General features: G+C 35.1%; 1 protein-coding gene and 3 long non-coding RNA genes across 5 annotated transcripts; 1 reads left to right on the top strand and 3 right to left on the bottom strand.

Annotated features, from left to right (window-relative positions):
- The first annotated feature begins 1063 nt into the window (after positions 1–1063).
- Positions 1064–4662, top strand: LOC137734684 (caffeic acid 3-O-methyltransferase-like). Its single transcript, XM_068473947.1, has 4 exons — positions 1064–1526; positions 2622–2932; positions 4158–4222; positions 4349–4662. Exons 1-4 carry the CDS (start codon positions 1108–1110, stop codon positions 4655–4657), a joined length of 1104 nt encoding a protein of 367 aa, XP_068330048.1. The 5' UTR covers positions 1064–1107; the 3' UTR covers positions 4658–4662.
- Positions 4663–4838: 176 nt separating this feature from the next.
- On the bottom strand, positions 4839–6180 carry LOC137734686 (uncharacterized). The gene is made up of 2 exons (XR_011068581.1): positions 6043–6180; positions 4839–5020 (listed from the first exon to the last, which is right to left on the bottom strand). It is a non-coding gene; the product is annotated as an uncharacterized lncRNA (long non-coding RNA).
- Positions 6181–6623: 443 nt separating this feature from the next.
- On the bottom strand, positions 6624–10712 carry LOC137734685 (uncharacterized). 2 transcript variants are annotated; one of them, XR_011068580.1, is made up of 5 exons: positions 10462–10711; positions 7648–10241; positions 7269–7337; positions 7122–7156; positions 6624–6650 (listed from the first exon to the last, which is right to left on the bottom strand). It is a non-coding gene; the product is annotated as an uncharacterized lncRNA (long non-coding RNA). The 2 variants fall into 2 exon arrangements; XR_011068579.1 differs by having other exon boundaries at positions 7122–7337; positions 10462–10712.
- A 720-nt stretch (positions 10713–11432) lies between these two features.
- On the bottom strand, positions 11433–14235 carry LOC137735683 (uncharacterized). Its single transcript, XR_011068674.1, has 5 exons — positions 14117–14235; positions 13296–13327; positions 13143–13205; positions 12771–12937; positions 11433–12584 (listed from the first exon to the last, which is right to left on the bottom strand). It is a non-coding gene; the product is annotated as an uncharacterized lncRNA (long non-coding RNA).
- Between the last annotated feature and the right edge of the window lie 1211 nt (positions 14236–15446).

Below are 15446 nucleotides of genomic sequence, written 5' to 3'. Positions count from 1 at the left end.
CATGGGATTGCTCTAGCCCCCTTCTCGCTTAACTTCGGAGTTCCTACGAAACCCGAAGCCAGTGAGCTCCCAAAAGGCCTCGTGCTAGGTAGGGATGGGAATATACATATAAGGATCACTCCTCTTGGTGATGTGGGATGTTACATATGGCACTTTGGCATCTTTTAAACTTTTACTGTCCAACTGATATGTCAAATTTTAAACATAAAATAATAATTCATATGTATTTTCATTGCATTGGGAATGAAAAGAAACAAAAGGATAATGCTTTAAACCAATAAAAAATTAATAAATAACATTTAACAATTAATTAAAAAAAAATTGAAGGTGCTGTCAAATTTGGCAGCAAGAGGGAGAGATGTCAATCCACGTCATGCCACATCAGATTTGGCTCCTCGGTTGAAAAACATTAATATTTTCTTTTGTTACCATTATTGCTAATTTGGATAATTTGACATCTCCTTTGGGGATGCTTTGAGTATCAAACTCGGTGCAAGGAGAGGAAAATAGAATTGGGGGAGGGAAAGGGAGACACAGGGATAAGGGAAATGGGGTGTGGGCCCCATGGCACACAAAATCCTCACATAAAAATAGTAATATTAAATAAAATATCATAATAATAATATAGTATTATACCATTTTTTATCATTTCACACAATTACAGTTATTTTATATAAAAGTTTATCAAACACTATCATACTACCTTTTTTTTTCTTTCCAAAAGCATTTTTACAAAAAAAGTTTACCAAACACTCTGCTGTTTTATTTCACAGCTGTTTATTCTCACAGTACAGCAGAATCAACTTTTTTGTAAAGCATATCAATACCAAACCAGCTCTAAGACTCTTGTGAACTCTCGACAATTTAAAATTAATTTTCATCACAACGTTACAAAACATTGGGACCACCACAATGGTGGTGGGTAAGCAAACAAATCCCTATATGGCTATATATTGCCAGTTAGTACACCCATTAGTATATCCATCTCTTCCATTCTCAGTCCTTCTCCCATCCTCTCTCTCTCTCTCTCTCTCTCTCTCTCTCTCTCTCTCTCTCTCTCTCTCTCTCTCTCTCTCTCTCTCTCCCCACCAACACCAAATCCAACAAATGGGTTCGACCGGAGAGACTCAGATGACTCCAACCCAAGTCTCCGACGAAGAAACCAACCTCTTCGCCATGCAGCTAGCCAGCGCCTCCGTTCCCCCCATGGTGCTCAAGGCAGCCCTCGAGCTCGACCTCCTCGAGATCATGGCGAAAGCCGGGCCTGGCGCTTTCGTTTCTCCGGCGGACTTAGCTTCGCAGCTGCCGACCAAGAACCCTGACGCCCCCGTCATCCTGGACCGCATGCTGCGCCTCCTGGCCAGCTACTCCATCCTCACTTACTCCCTCCGCAAGCTTCCCGATGGCAAAGTAGAGCGGCTGTACGGCCTCGGCCCCGTCTGCAAGTTATTGACAAAGAATGAGGATGGTGTGTCCATTGCTCCTCTCTTACTCCTGACTCAGGACAAGGTCTTTGTTGAGAGCTGGTAATTACCATTATTCTTCTTAGTTTATCATCTTAATTTGATCGTTAACAAGCATTAATTAATGGGTTTTAAATAGGTTGATTAGAATAAAATCATAAAAATGTTACTAACTGCGAATTGTGGCTTGAATATGTGATTGGTTTCTATTTTTCCTATTGTGTTCTTCTTTTGTTTTTTTTTTTTTTTTTTTTCCAAACACCCTATCGTGTTCTTCTTTGTTCATATTTCTTTTGGCCGATTTAGTGGTTAGGGACGGACATTGACACACCCCGACCTAAATCGAGGTATACTAGCCGTTATGTGATGGTGACGTAGCCATGTGCGCAATGCGGAGCTCTTAAGGGGGTCGATTGTAACATCCCACATTGTCCAGGGGAGTGGATAAAACAAAATACTTTATGTTACATGAAAACAAAATACTAATTGATAAAACAAAAATAAAATAAATTTCATGTCACGTTGAATCCCCTTCATCTGCAAAACCTAGTCTCTAAATAAAGCAAATCCAATTACATAAAACATAATAACTTTTCACATCCAATTTCCTCTAATCTTTCATCAAATATCTAAAAGTCAATCCAATTGTATAAACCCTAATGATTGTTTACATCAATTCAATTCTACCTTTTATCAATAATATCCAAACTCAGTTAGTTACAAAACCTCAAAATTGGGTTTCCCTTCTTCTTGAACGTGTGAACCCTTTTTTTATATTTTTCGACAGTGGTGAAAATTTTGAAACAAGTCATTCTCCTTTTTCATATGTGAAAAGAAAAATAAATAAAAAATAAAAACTCATGAGGAGAGAAGGGGAGTGAACGATCGAGAGAGAGATGAGAGAAATGAAGGGGATGTGGGGGAGAGAGATGGTTGGAAAAGAAAATGGAAGGTTTCACGCGAGAAATTTTTTTTAATTTAATCAGTTTGCAGAATTATTTTGTTTCGGTGTAATAGGAATTATTTAAGTTGATAGTTTAACCTACCCATAAGATTAATTTGAAAGTTTATATGAAAACAAAACCGCACAGGTCCTCAAAATAAGGACCTTAAGAGATCAGTATTCGTGACATGTATGCTTGTTTTGGGCTTGTGCAGGTACCACTTGAAAGATGCTGTTCTTGAAGGAGGAATTGCATTCAACAAGGCCTATGGAATGACTACTTTTGAGTACCATGGCACTGACCTTAGATTCAACAAGGTTTTTAACAGGGCAATGGCTAACCACTCTAGCATTGCCATGAAGAAACTTCTTGAGACCTACAAGGGCTTTGAGGGCCTCACATCCGTCGTTGATGTCGGTGGTGGTATCGGCAGTGTTATTCACATGATTGTCTCTAAGTACCCCTCAATTAAGGGCATTAACTTCGACTTGCCTCATGTCATCAAAGATGCTCCCCAATATCCTGGTATGTTCTTCGTTTATGATTATGTTCGTTGTTAGTTACTGTTTGGGCCTGAATAACAACTTGAGCTGAGATGAGTTGACCCAAGGACCATGGTTCTCAACCTAGTAAAATCTTTCAAGTTAGTGGGATTTTAGGCCATGAGTAGGATCAGTTCGACCGAGTCCTCTTGGAGGTAGGACTATGAAAAGTTTAAGTATAGGGGTGACTTGGTCGAGTCCTGTACAAACTGAAATTGCAAAGATCAGTATAAACTATGGATAAATATGAATTATTCCAAGGATCCGAATGCCTACGCGACCATATAAAGATGAATGAATCTCCATGGGACTAGGTTTAGAGTTCTGATGAGAGTGAGAGAGGCCGAGACTAAATAGAGACGAACTTTTGGCTAAGAAGGCATAAAGGGAATATTCAAGCAAATATTGAGCAAACACAATCCCATTAGGACTCTGCCTCGGCATACTTGTTTATCCTGAAAGCTTCGCGTATAAATAGAAGAGGCTCTTCAACATTAAAAGCCCCTTCAACTCAACAAACAACTTAAACACTTTAAACGAAAACCCTCGCTCTACGCGAAACCCTTCTCACACCCCTAAAAAGAACACCAACTGTCCTAACCTAGTGGAGCAGCAGAACCAGACAATTTAGGAGCACGTTCAGTTTGGATAAGTGAACAACATTGTTGTTCGTTGGTAGGTTATTTATTCAAGTCTTGGCGAATAAAGAGTTTGCAATTCTTTCGCCTAAATAGGTCATCTCAATAGTTCCTCATTAAAATGAGGTGTTACCTAATTACCATTTGTTCGGCATAGTGAAAGTCGAACCAGTTATTGAACCTCGTAGTGATCTAGTAAACTTGTCTTCAGGTTCTAGAACCCAAGGCCGAGATGTGTTCCTTCTTCTGCCCAAATCGCTCAGGTGTAGAACTCAGTAGTGCATTCCCTACTACCACCACATCAATTATACTTGCCTGGCCAAGTTCGGTTGTGAATTGGCACACCCACATTCATTATTCTTAAGTTAACTCATAATCATTCAGCATGCGCACCAAATAGACATTGTAATTTCTAGTGTCAACAGTTACTTAAAAGCATTCACCTTTACACTTGATCTCTCTGAAGTACGATTTCTCTTCCTCTAATATTTGCTTATATAAAAACAAATCATGGTTGTACTATTTATCATTTTTCCTAATGAATATGAGGTCTATGAATGTTGGATATAGGTGTGGAGCATGTTGGAGGAGACATGTTTGTAAGTGTTCCAAAGGGAGATGCAATTGTCATGAAAGTGAGTTATTATTTATCCAAAAGAGAGTCAATGACTATTTTGTAATGCTAATATCAATTTTTTAAGCTTAGTTGCTTAATATATTTGGAACTAATATCATATCATATCATGTATGCAATCTTATAGCATATATGTCACGATTGGAGTGACGAGCATTGCTTGAAACTTTTGAAGAACTGCTACGCTGCGCTCCCCGACAATGGGAAGGTGATTCTTGTTGAGATCATTATTCCGGTATCTCCAAACAGCAGTCTTGCCACCAAGTTAGCCAACCATGTCGACGTGATCATGTTAGCTAACAACCCCGGCGGAAAAGAGAGGACGGAAGATGAGTTTGAGGCCTTGGCTAAGGGATCTGGATTCCAAGGCTTCCGCGTCATGTGCTCCGCTTTCGACGGCAATGTCATTGAATTTCTTAAGAAGAATTTGATATAAACTTGGCTATGGTATGCTGCCATATTCATCCATATTTCTTTGGTTTTTGATATAGTGACCACAAGTAGACTTTCATGTATTCCACAAAAAGTAGTAAGAAAAGGATTTTATGTTGCTTATATGTTATAAACAAGCAACTTAGCCCGAGCGATGCCACAGGTCTAAAACCATGTTAAACGTATAAAATATATTGGAACATATTTACTTCTATATCAAAACATATTTACATCTTTATGATCAATAAAAAACAAAAGATACATGTTTGTACAATATATTACAACGCTCTGAGGCTCATGTCTTTAGTTCTAGTGATTCATACTTCCTCAGCAAATCAACCATTTGTTCTTTACCAATGTCGAAGGCCTATTATGGAGAAGGCATATGGAGTATAAATGTCAATGGAGCTACCAACACGTAACTTAAATTTAGTTAAAAGTATATTAAATTTAAAAGCAAGAAATTAGAAGATAACTAAATCATGTAGAAAGTCACAATAATAATCATAATTTAGACGAAACACATGAAATTGGAGTGGCCTTAATGCATTTATATCGAATTCGAAATAGAAGAAAATTCAATTAGGCTGGAATGGAAAATTTTAAGCTTTTAACATAATAAATTCGATGGCACATACCGCTCATTCGATATATGGTATGACAACTCTAAAACTTATCCAAGTTTACACAATCATACTTGGCACTCGTCAGTTTTCACCCATTACAAATGCAGAGCAGCACTACATTCCAAAGTTAATTTCAATAGGAAATACTACTCTCCAATGATTTTTCCGATCAAAGGAAAAGAAGTCTTCAATGATTAGGTGATGTGACTCAATCGACAAAGCCAAGCAGAGATCGCCACCTACCTATTCCAAAGCTAAAATTTCAAGCGGAAATCTATATAATGATTTGGTGAGATGACTCAAATGTGAGAACCAAGCAGAGAGCACTGAAAAATAAACCTCAGTAATCGAGCAACAAAATCACAAACCAAGGAATGCAGCTATTAGGATGCTCTCGGTTATCTATAAGAATACATAACCTACTACCTAAAGCCTATAATGTTATATCACCAACAGTCATAGATAAGAACCAAATTAAGCACCATAATCCAAAACACATGATTTTATCAAGCAAAGAGAGGGAAACAATTTCACCCTAACAAAATCAAAGGAACCAAGTTTCAGCCAACAACCAATCAAAATAACACCACACAAACACCAAAAGTTGCATCAATTCCACACAAAAATATAAACTTGTACGGAAATTACTACGACTTGAACAAAATTCAAGCTAACAGAAATACCAATATTTCCAACAAAGAGAAGAAAAAAAAAACCGCAAAACAAAAATCCAACATATTGTATAGAAAGATAGCAGCTTTACCTCCCCAAAGAACAATAATTGAAATTTCAGCACTTGGATTTGTTGGGTGGTAGCAGTGGAATCAACTCGGTATTCAACTGTTCATTCTCAGCTTTTCATGTTATTGTTCAGTCCTCTTTATCTTAATAAAGTTTATTTCCGGGAAAAAAAAAAAAAAAAAAAAAAGATTTTTACTATTGGATTAAAACTAACACGTAATATAGAACTTCTGTGTTTCACTTTCTTATTGGTCCAAGGCTCGAGAAAAGTATTTCATGAGTTGCCAAAAATAAAAAAGTCAAGAAAATGAAAATAGTTGTTCTATATCATCCTATTGAAACCATTAAAATAGTTTTTACATTATGTGAAGCAAATTATATGAAAGTAAAATTCAATTGAAATGTCAATTAACGGAAGATCTAAATTGTTCATATATTAAATCATCATATAAGCGGAGGACCTTTTTACCACAACTTGATCCACACTGTTAGCAACTGAAACAGTTTGATTCTTTATAAACAAAAGGAAGAGGAAAAGAGAAAGACAATCAGCATTTGAAATCAAACGATCATATTGAGATACAAAAACTTAATATTTGCTTACCCCCTCCTCTTGACTTTCAACTCCCCCTGCATATTTTAAAAAAAATTACAGATTAAATTAAATAAAAACAATTCAATAAAATTAATCACAAATTACATTTGAGTAATCATAAAAATCGAGTGTATATAGGTGAATTATGGACAATTTACTATGGCTCAGTCAAGTAAGGACCAATTGTAAAAAGTAACATGAAGTCAAAGTGTAACGAAAAAAAAGAAGATGAAATATAGAAAGTAATATTATCACAAAAACAGCAGCAAGAGACCTTAATTAATTAAGGTGGCTTATTTTAGTGAGCAAAGAAAAGCTAACAATTAACAATGCATGGATTTATTTGAGAAAAAAACACAGGATGAAATAACATTCTCTTTCCAAAAGAATATAAAAATACTACCAGAGATTCAAAAATATTAGTTAACACAAACAAACAGCAACAAAAGCCATTAGACATAAGGTAAAGTACCAAAAACTTGATCCACGAAAAAAGAATCATTTACCTCTACGGCTTTAACCATGTGATGGGGAACTTCCTCTTTCCCATTTAAATGGTGGATTGAATACCAAACATGCAACTCAACAACTAAGATTGTTACTACAGATTATTCAAGAACTAATTACCAAAAACAACACTCTGAGGTTCATACCTTTAGTTTTTGTTCATTTATTATTTTTCTCAGTAAATCAACCATTTGTTCTTTATCAATTTCCAAGACCTGTTATAGAGAAGGCAAATAGAGCATAAAAAATTAACTGGGTTAGCAACATGTAACTTAAATATACTTAAGAAAGTATATTTAATTCAAAACCAATGAAATTAGAAGATATCTAAATCATGTACAAAGTCATGAACTCAAGAACTAAACTATCCCAGTGAGTCTGAAATTGAGAGATACCCATTAAACAAACATTTCAACGATTTGGGAGATACCCATCAACTTTTCGACTTGAGAGTTACCCATGTCGATTTTTCAAGATTGATAGAGAAAATGAGGAACCCAAATAATTAGGAAGGTTTATATATACCTGGCGAATGGAAAGGAGAACCAAGAGGGGTTTCCAAAACCCTGTCTTGAAAAGAAAGAACGAGATCGAGGTCGTCCTGACGTTTAGACATGCTTTCGCTCTCTCTCTTCGTCTTCTGCGTCTGTGATTTTTGTTAGTCTTTGCTTGCAACAATCGAGGTAGGTGGAGGGTCGATGAGGAGGAACTTGAGCTCCTTCTGCAGTCTGAGGTTGAGAGCGATGGAAAATGAAGAGATTTATCCCTTTCAGATATCAATCCCCAAATCCTCTTCAACAATTCGGATTAGCCAACACTTTGGCCTGAAGCCAAAATCTGTCTACAAAAGCTCTACCTCACTCAAGTGGGCAAACTCCCAAAATAATATGAAAATTAACCAAATCCATACACCCTTCCAAAACCCTAGCAATCGATATAAATTTGAAACCAAAAATAATTTCAAGGAAATTGATAGATAATCAAATTTATTTGAGGAGATGAAGAGGGTAACCTACTTTAGTACAATTTAACTCTAATTCATCCTTCTGGGTTGCCCTCCTTACTCTTTTGGTAGACTATCTCATCCACAAACAGGTGTTTCTCACGGCAGTGCCTTCTGACCAAGTTAAATGGATCATACTCATCCAGCCATCTTGCCCGCTCTGATGGAGCAATCTTTCTTCAATTAATCTACCTTCGTTGGGTACCTATGACTGAGTTTTGGGTTGTGGATTTAAGATTTCTCGTTCTAGGGTTTGATGGAGTCTGCAGCCAGTTGGAGAAAGATTGAAGCGGTGGAAAGGAAGCAACGAAACCGCTAGAGAAGAAAATTAAAAGGGAATAAAACCATGAGAGCAAGATTGAAGCGGTGGAAAGGATGAACAATGAGTCGAGGAGAGAAAGGGAAGAAGCAGCAAAAACCCAAGCGTCCCATTTTGCTCTCCGTTTGACAGCAAAGCAAACTGGCAAAATTGAAATAACAGCAAAATAGGCGACGGTAAAATCGGATATACATTATAGAAGTAACAGTGAATTGAGTCTAAAAGGACATAACGGGAATTAAAACGAAAGTTACTCTTTTAGTATATACCAGAGATTTATGCCCGCGCGTTGCTGCGGGATTGAAAATTGTATCAAATGGTCTAGATTAAAACAATCAATTCAATCAAGATCCATATTCTCAACAAATTGAAACGGAGAACGTGATCAAGGATTTGATCACAATGCATAGCGAATCAACAACTAATACTCAATACTACACAATCCAAATAGTAATGATATTAAGTTATTTTTTAAACCTGATTGTACTAAGCGATTCTTTCAATAATATGATAAATTAAATAAAAGATCACTACCAATAGTTTAGATTAAAACAACCAATAGTTCCCAAAAACCATTTAAGTAGAGTTAAAAAAAAGGGGTTAGTCATGACCAAATTTAAGAAGTCACTAAAACCAATGCTCAATTGGAAACCTCATTGTATTCCATGCATGCAATGACTACAAGTCTGCTAATATGTTCACAGTCATGTTGACCTGTATAAAGAAAAACTCATTTAGTTCATAGCAAATTGTGGGTCATTCTAAATATAAAAACTTCCTTTTTCAATCACCCATCTAAATAAAAAAAATCAACTCCAAAATTGATGATCAGAAGTATAACTAAATGAAATGGGAAAACAGTTCAAGAACCTGCCAATGTCAAGTACTATGAATTTGTGGGATTAAAAATTGTATGAAAGATTGTGTCATAGAATATTACTAAAATTTACATTGAAAACGTTAGAAATTTTTTTACATACAATATACTCATTTACAAAAGAAACCAGAGCCACTGCAACGAACAGAGATATCAACCAATCATCACAGAACAAAACCAGTAAATACAGCATTCACAGAACTGAGTGACTCTTACACAATCCAAACATAGAATTTTAGCTTGTTGGTATCAGATGATTAACTCTAATTACACTAACGCGGACACTATCTCTGAAGAAAACTAAAGAGAATGACAAAAGTTGTGAAGAGTTATCAACCAAAGTACAAAGACCATAAAGCGTGAAATGTTCAAGAAGAGCAGAATTCCACTCAACTGATGCATATTGCTGTCATAGCTCTGAGAATAGCTAACTAAACCAATCTAACTCTAAAGGCAGCCATCATAAATTGGAAAGCTCATTTGATAAAAGGCTATATTAAAAAAAGGTTCATGTATATGCCCAATTATACAAACAATTTTGCTCAGGAATGCCTTTCCAACCTCCTACAGCAGCAGACTTTGCATGCACAATTTGATAGTGTTTCTACCAGATAATATAGCCAATGGGATTAACAATTATTAAAGTTGACCCTGTACCATTAAGATATATAAGAAAATAACTATTTAACCAAAAATGAAGATCTAAAAGCTAGCCACTGTACATGTTCTGTCCATTCTATTCTACCATTGAAGCATGCATGTTAAGAAAATTTTGTAAATCTAAACGTTTATTTCAAACAAAGCATGTCCATTCAGCTCTTAAAACCGAAAGAAAAGATTTAGGTTTCTTTCTTACCCAAATCCACCAATTTGAATCAAATCTCTGCAACCCTTCTAATCAAACGCAAATTAATACAACTCTGCAATCAATAAACAAAACGCAAGTTAATACAACACTGCAATCAATAAACAAAACCCACATCAAAAATTCAACAAGGAAAGAGAATCCAGAAACCAAACCTATCAATCAATTCCTAAAATCAACGATAACGAAAAATTTTCAATAAATAAGTATCTAACTCCACAAATAAACACAGCCCATATCAACTAATTCACAAAAATTAATAACTAAAGAATTACCTTCCAAGAGATGTAGACTCCGAGTAGGCTTCCAATAATGATTAGATCAATAAGAAAATAGTTGTAGATCATGGGATATCACTTTGGGATTTTCTTGGTTTACATTTTCTTTTAAAATGGGTTAATACTTGATCATCCAGTCCTCCAACTTTTTGTTTCTCAATCTTCTGCAAGAGGATTGAAATCAGAACCATTAAGTTTCAGAAGAAACAAAGTCAAAGGAAAAAAATGGTGTCTCCTACGTCAAACAATGAAAATGCAAATTCCCTAGACGTAAAAGAAGGCAAGCGTGGAATGCTTACTCAAGCTCACCAAAAACAAAAAACGATTCCGCTAGAGAAGAAAATTAAAAGGGAATAAAACCATGAGAGCAAGATTGAAGCGGTGGAAAGGATGAACAATGAGTCGAGGAGAGAAAGGGAAGAAGCAGCAAAAACCCAAGCGTCCCATTTTGCTCTCCGTTTGACAGCAAAGCAAACTGGCAAAATTGAAATAACAGCAAAATAGGCGACGGTAAAATCGGATATACATTATAGAAGTAACAGTGAATTGAGTCTAAAAGGACATAACGGGAATTAAAACGAAAGTTACTCTTTTAGTATATACCAGAGATTTATGCCCGCGCGTTGCTACGGGATTGAAAATTGTATCAAATGGTCTAGATTAAAACAATCAATTCAATCAAGATCCATATTCTCAACAAATTGAAACGGAGAACGTGATCAAGGATTTGATCACAATGCACAGCGAATCAACAACTAATACTCAATACTACACAATCCAAATAGTAATGATATTAAGTTATTTTTTAAACCTGATTGTACTAAGCGATTCTTTCAATAATATGACAAATTAAATAAAAGATCACTACCAATAGTTCCCCAAAAACCATTTAAGTAGAGTTAAAAAAAAAAGGGGTTAGTCATGACCAAATTTAAGAAGTCACTAAAACCAATGCTCAATTGGAAACCTCATTGTATTCCATGCATGCAATGACTACAAGTCTGCTAATATGTTCACAGTCATGTTGACCTGTATAAAGAAAAGCTCATTTAGTTCATAGCAAATTGTGAGTCATTCTGAATATAAAAACTTCCTTTTTCAATCACCCATCTAAATAAAAAAATCAACTCCAAAATTGATGATCAGAAGTATAACTAAATGAAAAGGGAAAACAGTTCAAGAACCTGCCAATGTCAAGTACTATGAATTTGTGGGATTAAAAATTGTATGAAAGATTGTGTCATAGAATATTACTAAAATTTACATTGAAAACGTTAGAAATTTTTTTACATACAATATACTCATTTACAAAAGAAACCAGAGCCACTGCAACGAACAGAGATATCAACCAATCATCACAGAACAAAACCAGTAAATACAACATTCACAGAACTGAGTGACTCTTACACAATCCAAACAATCCAAACATAGAATTTTAGCTTGTTGGTATCAGATGATTAACTCTAATTACACTAACGCGGACACTATCTCTAAAGAAAACTAAAGAGAAGGACAAAAGTTGTGAAGAGTTATCAACCAAAGTACAAAGACCATAAAGCATGAAATGTTCAAGAAGAGCAGAATTCCACTCAACTGATGCATATTGCTGTCATAGCTCTGAGAATAGCTAACTAAACCAATCTAACTCTAAAGGCAGCCATCATAAATTGGAAAGCTCATTTGATAAAAGGCTATATTAAAAAAAGGTTCATGTATATGCCCAATTATACAAACAATTTTGCTCAGGAATGCCTTTCCAACCTCCTACAGCAACAGACTTTGCATGCACAATTTGATAGTGTTTCTACCAGATAATATAGCCAATGGGATTAACAATTATTAAAGTTGACCCTGTACCATTAAGATATATAAGAAAATAACTATTTAACCAAAAATGAAAATCTAAAAGCTAGCCACTGTACATGTTCTGTCCATTCTATTCTACCATTGAAGCATGCATGTTAAGAAAATTTTGTAAATCTAAACGTTTATTTCAAACAAAGCATGTCCATTCAGCTCTTAAAACCGAAAGAAAAGATTTAGGTTTCTTTCTTATCCAAATCCACCAATTTGAATCAAATCTCTGCAACCCTTCCAATCAAACGCAAATTAATACAACTCTGCAATCAATAAACAAAACCCACATCAAAAATTCAACAAAGAAAGAGAATCCAGAAACCAAACTATCAATCAATTCCTAAAATCAACAATAAAGAAAAAATTTCAATAAATAAGTATCTAACTCCACAAATAAACACAGCCCATATCAACTAATTCACAAAAATTAATAACAACTAAAGAATTACCTTCCAAGAGATGTAGACTCCGAGTAGGCTTCCAATAATGATTAGATCAATAAGAAAATAGTTGTAGATCATGGGATATCACTTTGGGATTTTCTTGGTTTACATTTTCTTTTAAAATGGGTTAATACTTGATCATCCAGTCCTCCAACTTTTTGTTTCTCAATCTTCTGCAAGAGGATTGAAATCAGAACCATTAAGTTTCAGAAGAACAAAGTCAAAGGAAAAAAATGGTGTCTCCTACGTCAAACAATGAAAATGCAAATTCCCTGGACGTAAAAGAAGGCAAGCGTGGAATGCTTACTCAAGCTCACCAAAAACAAAAAACGATTCCATCCAACAAAAGAATCAGGAAAAAGAACAAAAATTATATACCTTGTTGATAAAGAGCTTGCAAAGCCACAGATAAAAACTGGAAAATTCGAGCAACAACTTTTGCTGCAACTCAAAATCAAAGCAGATCAGAAAAGTACACCCAAAGCTTGAAAAAAATTAAATCACACACAATCAGAAAAATAGAAAATTCACCAGTAAACGTTTGATCGTATCCTTAACTTTTCCTGAAATCAAAAATCAAAACACAACAGAGAACCACGCATAAACCACGAAAAAAAATATATATTAAAATCCCATGTGGCAAGAAAACCAAATAACTCACCAAAGAACTTTAGATCGCATATCACACAATAATGTTATTGTTAACATCCTCTTCGGTTCTATAAAATCAGAAAAAGAAAATTTGCATAGAAAACCCATTTTGATATTCATATTAATTATAAACTCACATCATGTGGCATTTTTCAGATGCAGGAAAAAAGAACAAATGAATTCCCACGAATGTAAATCTTATAAAAAAAAATTAAAAAAAAAAAAATATATATATATATATATATATATTAATTCCACAACAAAACCCAAAAGTGAGCAACCAAAGTTTCCCACCTTAAGCACAAATGTCTTCGACAAAAGTTTCAGAAAAATAAAAATCTGAATCCCTTGAAATTCAAAAGAAAACCTGATTATACACCCACATGCAAAACCCGATGGCACAAAAAAAAAAAAAAAAAAAAAAAAAAAAACCCAAAAATGAGAAGAGAAACAATTTCAACAGAAAATCCATTTACAAATCCATTTGTTAAGACCCACAACACAACCTAACTAAAAAACTCACGGATTAAAAGTTTCTCCCCAAAAACCCCATCTCTGTCATCAAACGAAAACTCCGAAAGCAACAACTCGTTTAAAATTGAACCCACAAAAATTAAAAGCTTCTAACATCTAAAATTGAACAGAACACAATCCATACAGTTGCATAAAAAAGTTGTAGATGCAAGATTAGAAGAACTCACCACAAAACTATCCACTTTGAGACCAACAGAGGCAAAGAGAGGAGAGAGCAGACGGCTAAGAAAGAAGAGAAGCAAAAGAAATGGGAAAAAAAAAATGGACCAAAAGCAGTGAAAAGGAAACACAGCAGAAGGAAGCAAATGAAAGAGCCCCTGCTTTTCCAACCTACTTCCCTTACAAGATGAGCAACACGTGTGCATGAGGGCATATTAGTAATTTAACTGTGCAACTCACAATAAAAAGCTGAGAATGAATAGCTAATGAAGGACAAATCCGTCCTTTTACTATTTCTGAACGGTGCTAATATATATGATGATATAATTTGGATTCATACTTATGCAATGAGGTCTAACACAACAAAGATCTTGTGTACAACGGGCAGATCAAGTGTTTGTGATGCCACAAGCACAAAATCAGGACCTCATTTATTTTCTCAACACTCAAACTTACATGTCAACAGAATTCGACATAACCGCTCATACACAAGAACACTTCTAAAACAGAGAAAATTGGAAAGAAAAGAATTATAAAATGACATTTATATTATTTTTATGACATACCTTTAAAATTATTACTCAGAATGTTCATTCAAACTAGTATTATGATTTAGAAAGTAAATCAACCAAATTACAATAGCATTCAATTCGGATAAGTGAACAACATTGTTGTTGGTTGGTAGGTTATCTATTCAAGTCTTGGGGGGCGAAGAGTTTTTGCAATTCTTTCGCCTAAATAGGTCATCTCATTAGCTCCTCACCAAAATGAGGTGTTATCTAATTACCATTTGTTCGGCACAGTGAAAGCCAAACTAGTTATATAACCTCGTAGTGATCTAGTAAACTTGTCTTAAGGTTCTAGAATCCAAGGCCGAGACGTGTTCCTTCCTCTGCCCAAATCGCTCACGTGTAGAAGTCAGCAGTGCATTCACCACTACCACCACATCGATTCTACTCGCCTGACCAAGTTCAGTTGCGAATTGGCACACCCACATTCATAAGAATAACGTAATTAGCTCATAATCACTCAACATTGCGCACCAAGTAGACATTGTAATTTCTAGTGTCAACAGTTACTAAAAGCATTCACCTTTACACTCAATCTCTCTCAAGTTCCGCTTCCTCTAATATTGCTTATATAAAAACAAATCATGTTTGTACCATTTATCATTTTTCCCAATGAATATGAGGTCTATGAATGTTGGATAGAGGTGTATAGCATGTTGGAGGAGACATGTTCGTAAGTGTTCCAAGGGGAGATGCAATTTTCATGAAGGTGAGTTATTATTTATTCAAATGAGAGTCGACGACTATTTTGTAGTGCTAATAACAATTT

Source organism: Pyrus communis, chromosome 5, assembly GCF_963583255.1.
Source record: "Pyrus communis chromosome 5, drPyrComm1.1, whole genome shotgun sequence".
NCBI classification, from domain to species: Eukaryota; Viridiplantae; Streptophyta; class Magnoliopsida; order Rosales; family Rosaceae; genus Pyrus; species Pyrus communis.
The sequence above is the reverse complement of the archived record's forward strand: the minus strand, read 5'-3'. Positions and strand labels throughout refer to the sequence as shown.

Coding starts and splice junctions, on each gene's coding strand:
- LOC137734684 (XM_068473947.1), top strand. CDS start 1,108: ATGGGTTCGACCGGAGAGACTCAGATGACTCCAACCCAAGTCTCCGAC. Junction 1,527..2,621: donor AAGGTCTTTGTTGAGAGCTG/GTAATTACCATT, acceptor GGGCTTGTGCAG/GTACCACTTGAAAGATGCTG. Junction 4,223..4,348: donor GAGATGCAATTGTCATGAAA/GTGAGTTATTAT, acceptor GCAATCTTATAG/CATATATGTCACGATTGGAG.